We start from the raw sequence: 22,032 nt of genomic DNA on the forward strand, positions 1-22,032 counted from the left end.
TTGCCTGCTGATATGAAACACAAACTGAAGCTAATTATGTTAAAGAATCGTTATGCAGTAATTTATTTATTGGGAAAAAACTATGGAAGAGATAAATGTATTCATTAAAAAAAAAAATAAACAAATCTCCTGAATGCACAATGCATGGAAAGTTAATTTTCAATTGCAATTTCACTTACTTCAGAATTGTTGCCACTTAATACAGGATTCTAAATCATGTTTATAGTTCAATACCTGTATAAAAAACTGTATCAAATTTTGCAAAGTTCCCATACCTACAAATGTTCAAGTAATTAACAAGAACTTGACTAATGGTTTTGCATGATTATTCTTATGGTCTCAATTCAAATTTAAGCTATGTTTTTCTGAGCTACGTACACTATAGGGCTCACTCCAGAACACAATCCAAGTATTCATCCTCTTTAAATAGGAAACTTAAAGAAAATGGTGACTTGTGCACGTTCTCTTTTCGGAGACAGTCATAACACAGCAGTATGATCTGATTTATAAAAAAATAAATGCACCAAATAACATAAATAAGGATTTTATATACTTGTAAGGGAAACTCAACTTTTTAAGAAGTTAAAAATTATTTTTCAATGTTTTTGATTGTAAAGGAGACTACAACTTAGCTACTTAGAGAATAAAGACTTCTATCTCTGCAAGCATACCAAGCCTCAGAAAATAAAAGTAAGTAATCTCCAATTTTATTTCTAAGGTAAGTACTTTTGGAGTAACAAACACTGAAATTGGATATACAAGTTGATTTTTCGAGATATTCAGAAGTGACTTATTTTCAGAAGAGATGCAAACTGCTCAAAATCCACTGATCACTGACCTGAGTCAACCACTGGATTCTGTAGAGATATCAGGGCTTCTGATATTCAGGCAAGTTTTCAGAAAGGGAGCAAGAAGTAAAGCTGGAGCAGTGTGTTTACTCCAAAAGTATATGATTATCTTGTCTTTCTTAATTTAATTAATTATTTTTTTAAGTTAACATCTACTACAGTAGATTTCAAACCTCATTTTGGTGAGACACCAAGTTTTGGATACAAGAGTCTAATTTAAATCATCTGCTTCGTGAAAAGTTGAGGATAGATGTTTATTATTTAAAATTAAATCACAATCATATTAGAGGCAGTTTTGAAAGACACTAGCAAATCAGTTCACTGAAAGTGAGAATGTTACAGTGAGGTTTTGTAAAAATTTTTTCATTAAGTGTACCCAAAGATAATACCAGACGTTTCACAAATTGAAAATAAAATCTTTGACCTTTATCCTGTAAAACTATATGCCCATGCATATATTATTATAGTAAACAGGTCAACTGTTTTGAAATTATATTTAATAGAATGAATTTTCATCTGTAAATGTTGCTGGGCCATAGTATTTACAAACTCAAATTATATTTTTTCCAATTAAATCTGCAGAACTTTGGGTTTGACAATATCTCCTGTAGAAAAATAAAGTTTTCAGTAAAACATAAATGCTTCATTTAGGCAAAGCTTAAGTCTACTCTCTGAAATTGGATTTATTCCATTTTTTAGTCACACCCATATATCTAACCTAAAATATTCAGTAGAATAAATTTTACAAAAAGTACTTATTCAGTGAACTGAATAGAGCCATTCTGTAAAACATCCTTTTTTGAAGACCTTGTATTTCAGGCAAGATCTGGAGGAAGGACAGGGAAAAGAAGACTAAAAGTTAAAGACCATTTTAATATAATTTTGAACTGCTGAATCACTTTTAGAATTTTAGTATGCATTATAGCTTTGTTATTTTAAAGAAGAGGCACAGTGCTGCATAATGGAAGATCACAGATATATTAGAACTAACGCAGTAGCTATTTCTCTAAAGCTAATCTTTATTTTTTAAAAGCTAACTTTCCTACAGCCTACTTACTAAAACATTAAAAGAAATTACGGAAATTCTAATGTTTCTTACATTTTAGCAGCTTAATTTCATCCTATCCCATGTATTTCCAAAATATATTGAAAATGGAAATAAGAACAGCAAAGAACAAGTTGCAAGCTAAACAAACTGAAATCCTACACAGGACATCATTAATTTTAAACCACTTCCCACTGTATACTTCCAAGAACAGTTCATGGAATCTCAGCCAAAGGCTGAAGTAAATTAAAACTCCAGAGACTGCCTTAAAAATATTTTAGTGACACAAATTCAAGATAAAGATATTTTCAAGATAGTTGAGGTAAGGGGCAGTTAAAATCTGAAAAAGGCTAAAGGTTTCTTAAGCTCCAATAGCTTAGTTGAAAGGTCTTCTTCCATACTTTTGGACTTGATTAGCATTATATAAAATAGCCATATCTGACTTGCTGCGTAACCAAAGTTGTGGTTATTCTTTATACAGCATCTAAAATTTCACACTCCATCAGCACATGTTCAAGCTATTTTATCTTGGCAATTAATTTATTATTTTTCAGAACACAGTGAAGCCTTGTTTTCAAGTCATTCATAACTTTATAAATCAGTCCTGCACATGAAACCATGCATCTGTGAACCGTAGAAAATCCTTGCACTCAGGCGATTAAGCTCCTGACACCTTTACTGATTAATAATCATGAAAAGAATAAGATCAGAAGCAAAATAAATGATCATTTAATAGAGAAACTCACAAAACAGCCCTTTAACTTACATATTCCATCATGTTATTCGTTTCACATTTCCTTTTGCTTAGTCTCCAATGCAAGCACAGCTAGACAAGGAGGAAAGAAAAAGAAGAAAAATGAGCTGTATTTTACTGCAGCACACAGACTAGCCCATTTGTTCACCTTTCATATTTTTCGTTCAACAAAAGCATCTGTTTCCATACTGTGCAATTCAAACTCCAACAGTACGAAGCTGCTCCCTGCGGCACTCACCTTGTGGTATAACCTATTGTTTTCCCATTCTAATAACTTCTCAATCGATCTTCGTGTCTGGAAGACAAATGAGAAAGAATTTTACTCTTGACTGGTTTTAGAAAAACTTTGTTTTGCAGCTGCTTTTGTGTGAAAAGGAGAGAGGTACAGGACAGTGACTGAGTACAAGGTGGTCTGTAGTACTTTCAAAACTTGTCTGGTATTAAATAGTATCTAGAGCAGAAACAGCTTTTTATGATAGCCAAGTAAGTACATTCAACCACTTTGGAACAAAAACTGTTGATATGTATGCTCACTGGTTCTTATGGCACTTTTAACTTTAAAATCACAGAAATTTCGAAGTGATCTAAGTATAAAAAGCAGGAACACTTTTCCCCCAGGATCAGTGGCCTAAATGTACTGCTTTTAAGGTCAACATATAAATTCACAAATGTTGCAAACTGTTTTGCACTGCTGTAGGTCAAGTGCAAATACACAAAACTCTAAATAAATGAGGAATTTTTGTTACATTTATATCCAGATTTTAGAAAGTGACAAAGCAAATGCAGAAAGTTACAGTAAATTCAACAAATAAGCATTACTAAGTTTGTGATCTGTATGGACAGCAAACCCGGTATTTAGGATTCTAAAGGAAAGGTTTACTGCCTGTGTCATCCACACTTGACATTTCAGACAGAGAATCTTGAAAGCTGTTCTGCACAGCTTTTTAGGATTATGCATGCAAGAATTAAAGGACATTCTGTGCTGCAAAGTTTCACAGCATTTTGAATATAATTATTCAGTTATATTTACATTTGAGAAATACATACTGACATTTATGGTCATTTGACTGCCAGAATATATATTGCTTAGCTCTAAATGGGATTTGCTACAGACAGTGAATAAAAAGAGGATAATTCATGGTGCCAGGTGTTAAGATGAGACCAACAGAGCTGCAGGTGCAAAAGGACGGAGCAATGACAAGGATCAAATACAACTTAGTGCAGCTGCAGCTTCCTTACAAGGCAGAGAGGGGTGAGGGGAAAGGATGAGAAAGCATCTTGCTGTTATTACTACAAAATACTAATACTGTAAATGAACCTTAACAAACCAAACTAAATGCTGTCATGAGAAACAAATGTCTGAGTAAATAAAAATTAGACAACAAATTATTCATTTACCCCCAAATATTAACATCTTGGCTTTCAAATATCCTCCAGCTTAATACTTAAGCAGTTGTGGGGAAACACTGCTAAGCATGTACTGTGGTCACATGATTAAAAATTAGATCATTGCTATCTATCAGTATTCATTACAGCATTTTTTTTATTATGTTTTATTTTAAAATCACAAGCTAAGGCATTATCAAAAGGTGGACATACCAGCGACTAATTCATCACATCAATTGGAAATTGAGTATTTTTGGGGTTATTCTTATTATTATGTTTTTAAAGACAGTGCCCTTTAACAATAATCAGTAGACCTCACTTGTTTCTTTGTAAAGATAGCCTTTTAGAGTCTGCTCTCCTTTTAAATGAAAATAGGGCAGCAGTTATGGTCACACTTTTGTTAATTTAGTTGCCAGTCAGCTCCAAATCAAAAGAAAATAAGGCTGCAGAGTGTAATTAACATTCAGTTCAGTCGTTTTGTCCCTTGTCTAGCCCCCAAGCTTTGTTAAAATTGCCATCTGAATGCTGAAGGCTGTAGGGAAATCGATTTGATTCTAATCGCACCATGAAAAGAACATGATCTAACTGCTTTCAGCCCTCCGTAAATCTGTACTAGGTCTTTAGCACAATGCAACTTCCAATTTAAAAAGCACTGAATGTCTCGTCAATGACTTTGTGAAGAAAAAAGAACAAGGAGCAGACATAAAAATTCCAATAGTTGTTTAAGCATTAAAGTTCATTTGCATCACAGCAAACCTGAAAAGGGCTGACCTCTCAAACCGCCTCTCAGGTCTATGAAGTTGTAGCCTTGACAAGCTCACATTGACAGAGCTCATTGACTCTGAAAGGCTACTCTATCAATGGTGAAAAATGGCAATAGGTTCTACTCTGAGCAGGCATCTGCCTGCCCACCCGCTGCTAAACCAATGGCAAAACTGATTCAAAACCTGAATCTACCTTGTAATCTTCCTTTCCAGGACCTTTTAATAATAGATTAAGATCACTATACAATTTAATTTCATTGTTTGCCCCAAGACTGTGAAAAACATCCAAGCTTTTCAAATTCCAATAAAATTACATCCATATTACAATACATAAATATAAATAAGAATTTGATAGGCACTATTAATTGGTTTATTCAAACAAGAGGACAGTTTAAAGTCATTTGACTAGCATGAGATAAAAATACATGCAGACTCAAGACCATGATTCTTTATCTTCCCACAGCCTTAAACACTACCCACCCTATACTATATTATAGTATAATCTGGGATAGTCATAGCCCCCAAACACACCATATTATTAATATAGAAATGTTAATGAAAATTAGACTGTAAAATATTTCTGCAAATCTCAGAGCTTGGAATAAAAAAGAAATTAATTAAACAGCATCACTCAATTCACTATAGTAAGTTTTCTTCCTACTTGACAGGTGAAAAAAAGCACTTGCACGTGCAGCTTAATTAATCACTGCTCTTGACATCTCAATGATTTACAGTGAGGAGCAGGTGAGGATATACAAAACCAGAAAGGAACACTTGATTTGAGTGTAGCATTTCCAGCACACTAGGATGACAAGCTTGTATATTCTATCAATGGTGTACAGAAAAACCCATACAGCAAATTATTTGTTAGCCACAACAAAAGCACAAATTAAGTGGAAGAGAGACTTGCTTATTAGGAAGATTTAATACTATCCAGCTTTTAATTTTTTTTTTTCTTAAAAAACCCAGTCCAATATTTGAGCAAAGAAAAAAACCTGCAATTCAAGTACACTTCTCAGCATACCAATGATAAGAAAGTATGCTTTGTAACATATTTAATGAAAAAAACCACATAGTCTTTAATGTTATCCACAGAATTTTGTGAAATAGACCTCTTCAACTGTCTAGATGCAATATTTAACTAAATATTTCTGTAAAATTACTGATTCTTTAAAGATATTTATATCTAACAGTGTCTTTTGAAAAATCAGACTCCCAGAAAACCACAGTGCAGAATACACTTCCACTAATGCTGATTGCTCCTGATCCAGTAAAGTTTTTTCTTCAAACATGGAAAAAAAAAATCTAAGCCTAAATGTGAATTTTTCATGCAGAAACAAGGATAGTACTGAATATATTACCAACTGTAAGACATTTCTGTTACATCTTTCCAGTGTCTATGCAGTTATATCCAGATGGAATTATGATCTGGACAGGAAGGCTGTGCAGCAACAGGGCCCCTCTGGCAGTGCATGACCAGGAACACGCATGGTGCACTAAAACACACTAGCAAATAGGCCAAGGCCCCCTCCAGTCCTGCTGTAAATCAGTGAAGGACTGGTACAGTATTAAAGAAAAGGATCTTAAATGACTCCCAAAATGGTGCTAATTTGAGAACCTCCCTTTGTCTTTATTATGTGGGGAAACAACATGGTTAGCAACAACATGATCCTCCACTAACGATTGTATTCATAGTTGGTTGGGGAAAACCAAAGAATTAAATACATGCATTTGATCTTTGACTTCTCATCTGAAAACATATGTATACGTAGTGCACTATTAGTCCAATAAATAGCACGATATTTTCAAATTCCTTCATACAAAACTTTACCATAATCAAGTATTATTGGTTTTGAATATCACCCTGAACAAATACACTTTATGCTTAAATTCCAAAATACAAAGAGACAACACTAGGCAGATTTTTGTCAGCTTCTCTAATGGCCAGAATTTTATTATGCACCACAGAAAAGTCCGAGGATCCTGCCAGAAGCTGGAATTATAGTATCTCCGCTCAAAGAGAAAAATGACAGAAGCAGAAATTTTTATTCATTCTGACTACAAAATTTATATCCAAGTAATTTAGCTATCAGCACAAATGATGAAATAGAAAGTTAGAAGATAACTGAGTCACATATGCTCACTTTCCACACATCAGAACATCCCCCAAGCCAATTTTGAGGCCTATACTGGTACCACAAAAATGCCAAAGCTGTACTCAAAACACACACAACTGAATGATGTACATCTTTCCTGAGAATGTCCTCATCTTGAACACCATACCTCAAGTGAACCAGTATAAACTGCAAATTGGCAAGATTCCTATCTTGCTAAGGAATTCTCCATTAGTGAAGTGAAAGTATCACAAAGGTGAAACTTGAGTTGATTTCAGATCTTGACATCCTAGACTATGTGCTTTAGTGTACAGTAGTCTGAAAAGGTGTCTGTTCTGCTACACAGGTGAACATGGAGATCTTCCATAATTGCTCCTATTAGTAGCTAGGATTTTCTTATATTAGACCATTTTAAGGGTGTTCATCCCAAAAGCCACTTCAGCATCCATGCAAGAAAGCAAGTGAAATCTATACTAAACAGAATGAAGAATATCTGGAAATAAATGCAGAAGTCTGGTGCTTTTTAGATTACCTTGAAATAACTGCCTTGTCCAATAAGACTGCTATTGCTGCATCTTGCCATACTATATTGATTACTATGTGCAGAAAGTGAGTCCAGCCTAAAGCACAGACCAAAGCTCCAGATCACTCAGAGAGAAACACAATCAACAGAATTCCAGAGCAGGAGAACTGACGACATCAAGTTGAATTCACGAAACTTCACATTATGGAAGACAGCCCTGAGGGTATTGTCTCACACAATCCATAAACTAACCTCATTTGTACAGGTCTCAACCCTGGGTTGGTACATCACAAAGAGATGAATTTAAAGCTCAGTGAATCAAATCACACCAATTACTTTCTGGAAAGGTCTCTTCCACCAAACTATTTGCTGATATAAAAAGAAGCTCAGTGTTATTTGACACTACTGAATGTAATACTTTTTAATATCTAAACTCAAATGATTCCTCAGTTACTCTGGTTGCTTTGTTCGTCAAATTCCTGGAGTGTTTAAGAAAGCAGTAAAGCCAGGAAACATGTGCAGGATAGAGAAGCTGTGCAGGATAGAGAAGCTGTACAGAACCATACACCCCATGCATATTATCCAGCAGTAAAATGGAGAGAATATTGTATTATCACCAAGGTACTGATTGACAGATACTGAATGAGTATTTTCCAAAGGCATTTTGGTCTGCAGTAGAAACACTTAGCACAGAGAAGCTACCATAGGAAGTTCCTAAAAGTTGATTAAAGTCTTCTGTAAGTTTCCTCTTAAACATAAAAAATCCAAAAGATTCAAGATGCTAACTGATATTTTAGCCACTGGATATTTTAGCTGTCCTACAAGAGCTAAGTCACCAACTAAGTGTTGCTAGCTACTTTCTACAAAGAGGTAACACTGACTAGAGGCAACCATTTGTGAAAACTACGTACTATGGAGAAGCCTTGTAGCAGAAATAGTCTTGACTTTGGCAATAATAGCACACTTCCTTTAAGAAGGCCTTGAAATGTGTTGAAAAACATATTTCACAGACAGCCAGGTGTTGAACTGATCCACGAAGCATCACAACTACACTTAATATTGTTACTTGAACTTTTAAATAAAGATTTGAAACTCATTCATTCTAGGATTAAATTCTGTCATCATATGGAAACAAAACCCATGAAGCTCTGATCCCTCCAAGCAAATTATTCAAATCTAGCCATGACAACCTAAAGCATCCACCTCCTGCTGAAGAACATTCTCACAGAAAAGGTGACAGAAAATGAACATGTAAAATGGAATTGACCATAACAGGGATGAAAATAGGATCAAATCTCCAGCAAAGAACTCATCTGGTGTCATTCTCTGTGGGAAATTTTACACTGAACATGAATGAAAATTCCACCTCCATCTCTTCTTTTAAGGTTAGAGAGATGCTAATTTTGGTCCCTGTCATTTATTTCCAAAATTTCCAGGACTATGCTATGGAAAATAGTTCAAGGCCAGTGTAGGTTGAGAAGCTAAAGGATCTCTGGTTACAGCTCTATTAAGAAATGAAACTGTGCCCAGAAACATTTCCATTCATTTCAAGCCAGCTGGCAGGGAACAGCTTACATCTCTATCAGTAAATTTTCATAACCTCCAAACCACTCATAGGGCCTTAAGCATTCTGATAATGCCTATGAATTGTTATACAATACAGACCCAGAGTCTGGCAGGGACCTTTCTAAAAGTACAAATTATAAAGCACCAATTCCTAGGAACACTCCCAGGTTTAGTTTATTAGTACATAGGAATCCTCTGACTCCTGTTGTTTAGGAGTGTCTAAGGGCAGTAGCCAAGAATGGGAGAGAAGCAACATGGCCAGAAAGACTGAAAGGCAGCAGGACTTGACACAGCTCCGTACAAGACTAAAATGCATCACTTTTCTAGTCTGCATGCTGAAGAGAATGATCCCTCTTCAAAGGGACAGCCTCTACAGTCCCTTGTACATCTGAGGGCTGAATCAGAAAAATACTGATTTTTCTGCAGCTCCTTTACCAATTTAGAAAAAAAGTAAATCTGGAAACTTGGTTTTTTCCAATTATCATGGCTGCTGTAGATTCAGTAATTTATGCCAAAATTCAGCAAAAAATATTTTTATGAGCTACAAAATTAGAAGTACCTGGTCACTTCACACTTTACATGTGTTTGGCATCGTACAAGATTTATTAACTCCATCACTCTTCTCTTTTGTAGAACTGCCCCCATCAACCTCCCAACTGTTTTGTCAGCAGTAATGGTTCATGTTTTCTTCATTAAATAACTGTCTTACATATTGTGCTTGAGTTACTGAGAATGCTACACTTCAGCAGAAGATAATATTTTACTGTGATTTGTTTTAATAAAGTGGAAAAGTGAGTACTTTCCAGACCTAGGGTACTTTGAGAAAAATCAAGAGAAGAGGCACAGAAGTGTGTCACTACTTCACACTTGCCAGAACTTCACTCTGGTTTTCTGTTTTACAGTAACAGTCTAACAAGCTATTGTTCTGTCATGTGCTTTCTATTTAGTTTAATTTTATCATAAATTTTAGGTAACTTTGTCTTCTAATTCTTTTCTCTAAAGTGTTTACATATGTTCCTTATTTGGGATTATTTTTAAGTTGCTAAAGATGGAATCCTAAAAATGTTCCTTTCTCAACTGATTTCCAAATCCGACAACTAGACCATTTTTAGTATGCTCTTTCAAAATAGCTCTATGCAAATTCCACCCAACTCACGCTTGTAGTTTCAGGAACATGTCAACCTGGACAGGAAGAGCGATATAAAAAGCAACACTAAACCCAAACCACTGCATGATCCCTTTATATACCTTAGCCATCACAATGTAAAGGAGGCTATAACATGTAAATGTTAATTTTACCCAGATTGTTTTGATTAAAATTGAAATGTTCAGAGACATAATTCTAATTATAAATGCAATTAAATTTTAAATAGCATTTAAGATATTCACTATACATCCCAGAGATACAGTTTATTTAGGATTTATATAAAAATCAAGAAAAAAACAAAAGCACAAATTTAACTTCAGAATACGTCTTTTTGAAGTACTAAAGGTTTGCACTTGATCTGTAAAGAAACAAACTAGTATTCTGTGATCTGCTTTTATCTGTAAGTGTTCTCCATGACAATCCTATTGCCCTGTCCTCCACCAAGCAAGTCTGCAAATCAAAAGAAGTGGTAAAACTAGCTGTTCCCACACCACACTGTGCACCAGCTCACTACTGTATCCTTCAGGAAAGCACATGAAAACCTGATAAGCTTTCTTAAGTTTTTGTGAAGGAAATGAAATCTGATTTCAGATACAGAAAAAAAATAGCCACATAGGTATATACATTATGATTTCACATTTATTTGTTCTACAAGCTTAGCTACTTGAGTATATGGACAACTCAGTGACTCTTCTGACCAAAATTATAGTGAACAATATCTAAAGCAAAATATACCAGGCCTGAATCTTCTGATTTTTTTAAAGTTTCATTTCACAGTTAATACTTTAAAAAAAAAAACAAACAAAAAACAAAACATTTGAAAACCATGGTCAAGAATGCATATTTGATACATACAAGTCCTACTTTAAAACAAGTTATACTAAGTTGACTAGAGCCAACACAGAGATGATATGTGCTCTGGTTAGGATAACCATAATAAATACATTTCAATTACAATTCCATACAACAATTATAATTTCAAAGATTCTTCCAAACTGAACTACAATGTAAACTGTCATAACAGACACTTCAAAAACAAGACATCTTTTGTCTTAAATAATTGCCTTGTGGAACTCCTCAGAAAATCATTACGCTACTAAGAGTATCTCCAGTGCAAAGTCCCTGGGAGATGGGCCAGATGGGAGAAAAACATACATTTTCTTCAGTTTTGAAAATAAATGTAATGTGTTCAAAAATTCAATAAACTGATCTAATGTATTTTAACATCAGTATCATCCACTGAAGAACAAGACTACAGAATTTAAGAAAATTCATTCCAGTTCCTCCACCATATATTTAATTTATACTTTGGAAGTTGTAATTAGCTATGTTTATACAGCACTCTGATGATGTGAACTGCTATGAAAGTGACAACTAATGATGAGGCTTAAGCAGCATTCATCAGCTTTGTGTGAATTCACAAACAAACAAATCGCTCTTGAAAGTATTAGTACAGATCACACTGTTAAATACCTAATTCTATTCATTTTAAGAGATTGCCCATGAATCATTTGAAACATGCAATTTACTTGTACAATACCAGCTTTTAAGAAATCTAGCAGTACTGCAATTCTACCACAGCTTTCATTGTTACTGTTTCTGTTGAAATCATACATCCTATTTACCCATCAGGAACTACGACATTTAGTTAATACTGAAAATGAGTGTCAATTCATTTGAAAAAGTGGCTTCAAATGGGCACCTCAGCCTGCAGTGCTTTTTGAATTATAATTCACTATGCCATTCTTCTTATTTAAAGAACAACAACTTAAAGACTTAATGTTCACTTGTACAACCTGGAATTTGTCCCAGAAAAGATGGTGCATTCTGTGAGTAAAACCGCTTAAGGTCATTTATGATCTCGATCTACAAATGAGGGACTGTACTTCCTGCAACTTTCTTGCAGCTTTTATTCATTAAAATCAAATCAAAACCACATAAAAGGAGAGAAGCAATAAGATAATGAATCAAATAAAACATTTTACTGCTGAAGAGTAGCAGGCTTTTTCCAAATATCTCTGTGCAAACAAAAAAAGGAAACAACACTATACAAAGACTCCAAAGCCAGCACTGAAAAGAAAAATTCAGTGAAGGGAAAGCTTTCACTGCATGGAAATGAATTAAAATTATATAATTAACAATTAAACTCACAAACATCTGTGGCTTAATAAATTCCTAGTTTGAAGCACCTGCTGATTTAAGGAGACAAACCATTACCTTATTTTTCACTGCACAAAAAGAAGCATGTGCTTCCATTATACATAAACTTTCAATAACTGTTATTTCAGAAATTGTACTTACATTTGTGATAACTTTCCCATGTCAGAATTTAAAAAGTCAATGAAAGGCAATAAAAATACAGAATTCAGAGAACCACTAAGGAAATTATTTTAACTCTGAAGCTGCTACTGACATTTGTCTACATGAACCATAAAAGAAAAAGAAAAACTTTCTCTGAAAAAGAGCTGCAAACAATACCAGCAACTCAAGACCAGGGTAGATTTATTCACTCATTAAAACAGACTTTTTAACTGGTCATTCAGAGAAAAATTCCTCTTCTATATTAAAAGTAAGCAATTATATAGTTGAAACTGTTGTTTCATTTAATAAAATCCTTGAGAAACCCTCCCACTTGTTTGCCCACTATATCTGTAATTCAACAAAGAAAATTTATTAGTCTTCTATTTCAGTAGAAAAGGGCAAATATGAAGACTTGTGTATTTTTGTTGTGCAATTAAAAAATGATCTAACAAACTACAGGATGGGAACAGTCCCATTATGCTTTCAGAAATCAAATTCTGGGTAACACTTCTCAGACAAGTGCAAGTAATGTAAAGGAAGCAACCTTTTATTTGTTGATCATTTGTTATGCTTGCTTTACAGTATGAGTACAAGTGGGAAATAATTCACTGTATATATAATAAAGGGAAGAAACAAGCACGCATCACCATGGACCCCCATTTCCTCAAGAATCCTGGCTGTTGTGACTAAATTTATGGCTGAGTCCAGGCAGGGAAAGGATAGCTAAGGAAGTCAAAGCATGGAAGATAATTTGATCAACACAACCCTCTTTCAAGACACAGGCAAAATCAGACACAAACGGTTTAAGAGTTCAAATGTGAATAGTTCACACCAAATACATTAGTCTTATGCATCAGCAAAACTGCAGCACTAGCAGCAAACCAAGGTAGTCCATCAATTTCTTTTTTTCTTTAATTTTTTTGTTGTTGTTGTTAGTGGAAGAATATGAAGTTGTTTCTTGTCACAGTTCTACTGGAATCCACTGAGCAAATACCAGACTGGAACCTAAATGAAGCAGGTATTATTTACAGCTGCTGTTTTTGCTGAGCAGCTCCAGGTAATTCACAATGCACTGTCTCTTACTTTCCACACTTCTAGGATAGTATGTATTGTTAGCTTCCTGCACTTATCATGGCACTTTGACATAAACTGATGGAAAGTTCTAAGATTTTTCTTTTATGCAGAAGCTTGTGGATACAAGCCAGTACTGAAATCTTACAGGGTTCAAACCCTGTAATTCCAGGGACTTGTATCACTTCATATTTTCCTGCTCTGGGTCTACCAAGACAAAGTTAGATCCACCCATTTCTATACAAGCAACCCAAGTGGCAGTGACTTTTCACCATTTTTCTGTAATTAAAAGTAGTAGCCCTGACTAGAATCATTAAAAGTTCTTCTGCTTGATTCCTACGCTAGAATTTCAAAACATGTCCTTGAAAAGTACTCCACAGCTTTCCTCCTTAACTCCTCTACCAAAGAAAAATAGTCTTTCACAGCCATTTCCAGGATTAAGAGTTAGGAGTCTGGAAAAGCAATCTCTTCCCTCTCACTTTGTCTTTAAGAACACTAATTAATTAATTCTCTAGCCATACTCTCCAGATGCCAAACTGACACCAAGTTCTGAGTTTTCTGTCTGAGAAACAACCCTGCAAGAAACACGTTCATTTGGCAAGCTGCTGACAAGGACGAGTGTTGCTGATCTGAAATCTCCAGATTGATCTAAATTACTTTTACTCTGTAAGAATAAACAAACTGTCACCAGTATCAAATGCCATTGTGCCATCTACTTTGTTCAGGTATCTGAGTCCTAAGTTGCACTAATGCTGGACATCCAAGCGCAGAAAAAGATGCAAAGGTCCATTAAATGTCTTCTGGTACCAACTTCAGCAGGAAAAATGCAACATTTACTGATAGCCTGGGCCACACTCTAGGATGACTTACACAAGTTCAGTCACAAATCTGTGTCCATGCTCCTGCTGTTCATACTCTTTCCAGGACTTTTCTCTCCTTATGTGTCTTATATTACAGCTACAATGACACCACCACCCTCTTTACAGCCTCCTCTGAACAAAGTATCCATGGTTGGGGTTTTTTTCCCCAGACCTACTCTTTTGGAAGGAGCTTACCTTTTTACCTTATTCCACACAGGTTCTCTTAACTGTTGCTTCACCAGGCTCCCACAGAGAACCTCACTCCTCACCTTCAAACTGTTTTCTGACTCAGATGCTAGAAGCCCTTGTATTTTTTCTGACACTGCTTAACAATGTATAAAAAGTTGATTAGAGGACCTTGTCAAGAAGATGAGAGCTTGTGACATCAGCCCCTGCCAAATTGCATCCTGTTATTGTTTCCTGCTAGAACACATGTGAAAAAGGTTCAAACTTCATAATACCAGAAGCATTGTCATTTAAAAGTTAAAGACGGACAGTAGCAATGTAAGCTTCCCTTGTGTTTGTCACCTCCAGTGACAAACCTTGAATGGTAAATCTCTGCAAGCTACTTAAATAACCTGCTTATCTGTTGAAGCAATTACCAGATTCTAATTTCTTCTAGCAGATTTTTGAGCTATGGCTATACAATCATGCTACAGGATACTTACTAGTTTGCAACAGCTTAAAGATAAAAAACTTTAGAATAGAAAAATCTATTATTCTTTTTACAAACTGCCTTTCTAACAAAAAACATGTGGCTCCTTGGGGCCACAGTGTAATCAGAAGCTCCTCAAAAATAAACTTCTACTCATTCACTGCCAAATTCTGATAATCTCGAAGAGTGTATCACAGAGAAGATATAACTATTAAAGAGCATGTTGAAAGTTGGTTCAGTAACAATAATTGCTTTACAACAGATGGCTCTAGGAGGCATCAGCTTTATGACTTCTCATTGACTTATAAGCTCAAAGTCCTGACTGGTGTCTCCTGTAACTTTAACCAGTACAGCAGACAAATGATAGCAAAACGTACCAAAAAAAAGTGATTTAAGTAAGTGCTAGCAACAATTTTTAATGGTGAAGGAGGAAAGAAAAAGAAAGAACACCAAAATGAGAACAAAACAAATACAATTCTGTCAAAAATTGTATTAATAATTCAACTTACTCTTTTACTGAGGCAGATAACTGGCCACATACTACAACCTAAAGTGCAGCAGCAGCAAAGGCATCCACATAGTAGCCATCGCACATTAACTGGAAGATTCTTCTTAAGACAACTGTTAACCCTACTGATGCTGGCTTTGAATTCTTCAGGTGCAACCTACAAGGGAAATGAAAAAAGAAAAAAACTAGTACTACAGCAGCGTCACTTATTACTTTTACAGTACTCTGTAGTTGGAACACTTGTTTTTGTAATAAAACTCAAACTCCAGTTCCAAACTTCTATTCAAAGATACTCACCTTTCCAGTTAAAGATGAAGGAAATTCTGCTTCAAATTTGTTGCTTAGTCCAAACCTGCAAAAACAAAATTTAGATTGCACCAAAATTATAAATAATCCTAATCCATGCCACAAATTACTAGCACCTCATAATACTCTCAGGGTCTGTATCAGTAACACCATTAATTTTAGGAAAACACTACTTGCTATTAAACTTAATTATTAGTATTAAAATTATACTAACAAACAAAAATACACCATTGTACACAGATTGAAAACCATCTTGCCTATAGGGGGACAGACATATGATTAAAGTGCAGTTTCAGGAAGGCAGTAGGTAAGGGGAGTGTTCATCACCAAATCCCACAACAGAGAGCTCTGACTGAAATTAGTCAGAAATTGATTTTAAACAGTTAAAAGAAAGTGCAGCTAAAAATAAGGTGCAAGTAGCTAACTTCTGGGTTTGCTTTCATCTGACATTACTGATGCAAACAGTGCCAACAGATTTGAAGCAAGATTACACAAGTTCCCTGACAAATACACTAAAGCAAAGACAATGCTGAAATATACATCACTCACATAGCTGCAGATGCCACAGAGTACAAGAAGAAAGCACACCAGGAACAGCCAGAATTGCATGCAATCCATATGCAGCAATGCCTGTTGCCTAAGTTTGCAGCAGCACACTGGGATACATAGTTTGAAGCTGTAGGTGACTTTTTCATAGGCTCTTATGCAAAGTAAGCAGGCAATTTTCCTAACACTGGTTACAGGCAGTAGAATCATAGACACATAAAATGATTTGCATTGGAAGGAACCAAAAATTATCTAGTCTGATCTCCCTGCCACTAGATCAGATTGCTCAAAGCTGCATCCAGTCAACAGTTCCAATGAACCAAGTGTTCCACTGAACACTTCCAATGATGGTGCATCCACACCTTCACTGGGAAACCTTTTCCAGTGTCTCACCACCTTCATCCTTATATCCAAATTAAACCTATGGTCTTTCTGTTTTAAACTATTCCTCATAGTCCTGTCACTATAGGCCCAGGCAAAAAGTCTTTCTCCACCTTTCTTATAAACCTCCTTTGTACATTGATAGGCTGCAATCAGATCTCACAGGAGACCTTATTTACAACAGCATTTATCTACCATATTTCAGCATTTGTAACTAAAATAGTAGCTATGCAGGTCTGTAAGTCTCTCAAAACTGGTGAAATAACAAATGAGAACTGTTACACAGAAACGCATATGGCAAGTTTACTACTTCAACACAGAAAAAAGGAAACTTAACTTACTGGAAACATTGCTGCTATTGAAAACCCTGCTGAATACTCCATGACAGGACCATCCACCCTTCTTCAAACTACTGAGTGAAACTAAGCACTGAGGCAAAAGTTATGAAAACTATCAGTTAAGTGTCACGCCCTACTTAAAATTGCCAGTATGTTGAAGTGGAAACCGAAGCCTGAAAAAAACCCTTGTATTCACATTTATTTTAGAAGCAGACAAGCCTGGAGAATGACTCCAAGCTCGAGATACACAGCTGCCATCACAAGTCTCAAAACTAAAAGGTAATACCACTTAACTATATAATTAGTTTATTAAATCAGTATTTGTGAAGTATTCAAATGTTGACAGCTCCCTCAAACACAAATATTCATAAAGCTCACAAAAGTCACGCCTGACAAAAGCAACCCCCTCTACAGCTATCTGAAATTACAAACACTGAGGCAGAGTAAGGCTCAGAAACTTCCAACCAATGCAGTTACACTTGCTTGAAGTTATAAGCAAAGAGACTGAGAGCCTGTACTCAAGGTTTGTGGTAATGTTTAATACATGGTGGGGTAGCAAAGCTGAAGCTAACTCAAACAGCTACCAGCATAATTTTGAGCTTGACACATTGGAGTGTTGCCACCATATGCAAGTAGCAAAAAAGAGTGACTCCATACATTAAAAGCATATCTTACATTTTAAGTAGTTATGTGATCTCAGACTTGTTACTCTTGACTACAAGCTGAAATTTGGAAATTGAAGTATTATATTAGAAACTCCACAGAACATTACTACATGTCCAATGTAAATACATAACTGCTCTGACAAAAAAAAAAAAAAAAAAAAAGCAAAAAAAGCCTTAAAATAAAACATTGGAAATCAGTATTTTGGAGATGCATTTCCTCAGACAGCTGTCCTACTATAGCACTAGATTTCTTTAGTACAATACTGCTTCTCCAGTGACACACACCCTTCTCTGCTTGCTCTATGCCTTTCCCACTGTACATCATGTCTTCAACAGATCCATGCTCACCTCATGCATGAATACTTTCTTTACCCTTCCTGGACCTGAACAAGCATTTCTGGAACCTGACTCCACTTGAAAGGTACAAATAAATTCCTGCCCTTGTGTAGAGTAGAGAAAGAAATGGTGAGAGGTAGAAACTTCAAAGTACAGAATTTTACAAGATAGGACACAGACAATTTGCAATCTTTTCCAGCACACAGCTCAGATCATTCTAACACAAAGAAATTGACACATGCTATCCTCTTCCTCTTTGTCCTCTCTTATTGGGACATTAAACCATTTTTTCACTGCCCTTAACTCTACTCTTTATGTCCGCATGTTCCCAACCCTTAAAAAATAAATATATATTTTACAAATTTTAACATGCTCCATGATTCTCACATAGCCCTGTTTTCACCCCTATGTCCTTGATACCAAGTAAGGTTGAAAAATATATCAGCGGACTTCAGTTTAATAATAAAGAAACTTACTTGTGTAAATACGTATTTTGTAAGTTCTTTTTCCCCCTACAAAAAGTTATCTTGCATTAAGATACAAGGTGCTGTAATAACAGCACAGAAAGGCATTCATCATCACATCCCAATGGCTCTCCATCATTCCAGTAGTGCAAGAATAAATCCAGTATTACAGTCATATAGTTAATACAGTCTGCTCTATATATATGGTACATGTCTCAACTGATCGCGGAACAGGAAAACAATCACTGGAAAACACTATCAGACCGATCCTAAATATTCTCTTCAGGATTTCAAACACATCATGTACCTTCATTCTGACCATAATATGATTTTAGAAACAAGTATGAAACACCTTGGACTTTCAGTTCCATCTCTATTCTCACAGTGCTTTCATCTTTTTGCCATTACAAGAAAGAACCTCAAATTTTCAGCAACCAGGTGATGTTACTTTTGTCTTCCAAGCTATCAAAACTCCGCTGGTGTGAAAACAGTTTAACTTAATATTTAAAAAACAATGTTAAAAAAATATATTAGCATTGCTTGCACATGCTTCAAACAGTGAGTTTAAGGAGAAAACTTAATGCTAACCAAAAGCTCCACATCCTCTAAAGGCAAAGACTTCATATGGTTTATTTGGATAATATTTAACTGCTTTCCTTTAATTGATTTCGATTACACAGCCTAGAAAAGACTCACACACTTCATTCTCTGTTGGATGAAATCAAGTAATGGTAAATGTCTTTCTGATGTTAATATGTAGTCATGGAATTGACATATTTCAAACTCAACATTATGACTCCTATGTAAGATCAGAAAGGATATGAAAACAAACTATGAAAAAAGAGCTTCTGTTTAAATATACACACAGCAGAAAGCAGTCAGCAACTCTTCACACTGCAGAGCCAGGGACAGATCAATCCAGTATTTGCTTAACTGCTGACCATTTTTGTCAGACCTTTAAAACGCACACATGCTTTTATACTGGCAAGACTAATTCATCACGTATACAGGACTTGACCTATTCCTTATATCCACCAAATGAATGTTCTAAAAGGGATCTAACTTTTAATAATAAGCTTCTGGGGATCAATGACAAAAAAAGTTACAGGTTGTACAAAGGTAAAATTGGCTGATGTTATGTAGTTAACTGTTAACACCTGGCACAGTAAAGAAAGTAGATGAAGATCAATTCCCTAATTTTGGAGGCACACATAGGTATTTCATTGCTCATTCAAAACCTAAAGAACAAGTACTTTAAGGAAGATCTTAAAGTAATAATGAGCTAATACCTATTAATGAACAATTAACAAGGTAGCCATCCTTCAACCACAAGGCGCTTACTAGTCACAGCCAGTCCTTCACAAGCTTCCCCAACATTCCACTAACGGGCCTTCATCTTGTCTTGCACAACTTACCCTCAAGTATTGGAGAAGAAACCAGTATTTGCCTCTGTTTCAGCTATTAGTACTTTTCATTCGCTAATATGAAAACTATCTAATTGTGGGTTTGCTCTATTTTTCAGAAACAGACTAAGGCTACTGGCTTATTTTCAGTGAATCACAGCTTCTGTTCACAATAAACAATCATAAGTTGAACACACTGACTACATGCTTCTATTCTTTCACAGGGCCTCCTTGGCTTCTGGCCCCATCTGTGTCCTTCTAACTTGCCAAATCACTCTCAGCCTATCCATGCCTTACTTCCTGTTTTTAGCTAGACAGCTAACTGCACTGCCCAGTATTTGTGTCAACCAGATAATAAAGCAGCAGTGTACCCAAGTGCCAAAAAAACTTGTCAGGTCAGCATCTGAAAATCATTAGAGTTTATGAGTCTGAGAGAAACGGATGACAGTATCTTCAGCTTTTATGCCTGGACTACAAACCTAGTTCTGCTGAAGACTGAATACAAAAAACCAAAAGTTTGTACTACTATGTCTTGTCTCCAGGTTTGTATTTCAGCTTCTGACACTGTACATTGTAACTGACAACTACTACACTTCAACAGAGTGAGCCTGACAGAACTGATGGAAGCAATGATACCCTCATCTTACATTATTGAGAAGCACTACACAAGTTCATGGACACTTGCTTCTAGACTCAGATACCAAACATGCACAAAACAAAGTTGCTTCCATGTCAAACACAGTGAAACACACAGCAATCACAACATAATTTTACACACAGCTATCTGACTGATGCCTTTTCTTTGTTAAAGTCCTCAGAGCTATATTAGCAGCCACAAGTTAAATGGGAGTGGGTAATAGGTACATAAACAACCTTGTTCAATAGTCCAGCCGGTCATGTGCTGGCACATACCTGTTATTCACAGGAACACAGGCACCTTACTTCCTGACAGCTCATCATTTTGGACAAATACTTCACATTCCTCTGCCACTCACAGCCCAGTCTTGTTTCCTCAGCGCCTGGTTAGAGGTTTGCACCCGCCTGCGGGTTTCCAGGCGGCTCCCAGCTGCCCGGTGGGGCCGAGGAGAGCCGTCTCGCAGCTTCACGGACGTAGGGGAAGGGCAGTGGTCCCGGCCCGGTGCTCCCCACGCCTACTCCCCGACTTGCCCCAAGTTGTACCCACGGGCTCGGCGCTCCCGGCCGCCCCCGTCCCGCCGCCCGGGCCTCCTCCACCGCCCGCCCCGGCCGCGCAGGCCCCGGCGCGGCCCTTACACGGTGACATGGCCGGAGCCGCGCACCACCACCGGGTCGGGGGAGTACTTCAGGAGCTGCTCCTCCAGCGCCCGTTCTTCGTCCTCCTCCTCCTCGTAGATCTCATCGAAGTCCGCCATGGCCGGGCCGGAGCGTCCAATGAGCCAGAGGAGCCGGGACGACGCGAAGGGAGCCGGCCAGCGAGGCAGACGGGAGGGGGCCGGCGGGGGCGGCCCGGGGCCGGGCCGGGCCGGGCGGCAGCGGGGCCGCGGCGGCAGCAGAGGCTGAAGCGGCGGCGGCGGCTCCGGGCGGGGAAGCGCCCGTCACCCTCCGCGGGGGGAGGGGGCGAGGGGCGGGGCAGGAACAACAACAACAACATCCGGCCCCGGTCCCGCCCCGCCCCGGCCCGGCCCGCCCGGAGCTGCCCGGAGCCGCGGGGCCGGGGCGGGCTCGGCGCTGCCGTGGCTGCCGTGGCCCCTGGGGTGTCCTCGGGCGCGGCGCTCCCCGGGCCCGGCCCTCCCGGAGGCACGGAACGGGTCAGGTTGGGAACGACCACAGCGGTCATCGGGTCCAACCCCCTGCTCAAGGAGGGTCTTCCTAGAGCACATGGCACAGGAGTGTGTCCCGACGGTTCCTGAATATCTCCGGTGAGGGAGATTCCACAGCCTCTCTGGACAACCTGTGCTGGAGTGTGGTCTCCTCCACACAAAGTGAGAACTTTACAGTTCTTCCTCACACTGCGGTGGAACTTTCTGTGCACCAGTTTCTGCCCGTTGTCCCTATTGCTTGGCACCCCTGAG

At 37.4% G+C, this 22,032-nt stretch overlaps 1 protein-coding gene across 4 annotated transcripts in view; it reads right to left on the bottom strand.

Annotated features, from left to right (window-relative positions):
- CHIC2 (cysteine rich hydrophobic domain 2) overlaps positions 1-21,574 on the bottom strand; it is a 28,995-nt gene extending 7,421 nt beyond the window's left edge. The window contains exons 1-6 of one of the 4 annotated variants that reach the window (XR_015287485.1): positions 21,254-21,574; positions 15,840-15,894; positions 15,544-15,699; positions 2,886-2,942; positions 2,660-2,719; positions 180-1,674 (exon numbers count right to left, since the gene is read on the bottom strand). Coding sequence is in view for 3 of the 4 variants with exons in the window: in XM_086891214.1 (XP_086747340.1) it covers positions 389-499; positions 2,660-2,719; positions 2,886-2,942; positions 15,544-15,699; positions 15,840-15,894; positions 21,254-21,372 (558 nt within the window). In the remaining variant the exon portion in view is untranslated. The remainder of the gene's footprint in view (positions 1-179; positions 1,675-2,659; positions 2,720-2,885; positions 2,943-15,543; positions 15,700-15,839; positions 15,895-21,253) is intronic. The other 3 variants (XM_086891215.1, XM_086891214.1, XM_086891216.1) reach the window with 3 other exon arrangements.
- Positions 21,575-22,032: the final 458 nt, after the last annotated feature.

This window comes from Cyanistes caeruleus, chromosome 5, assembly GCF_971803275.1.
Source record: "Cyanistes caeruleus chromosome 5, bCyaCae1.hap1.1, whole genome shotgun sequence".
Classification (NCBI taxonomy): domain Eukaryota; kingdom Metazoa; phylum Chordata; class Aves; order Passeriformes; family Paridae; genus Cyanistes; species Cyanistes caeruleus.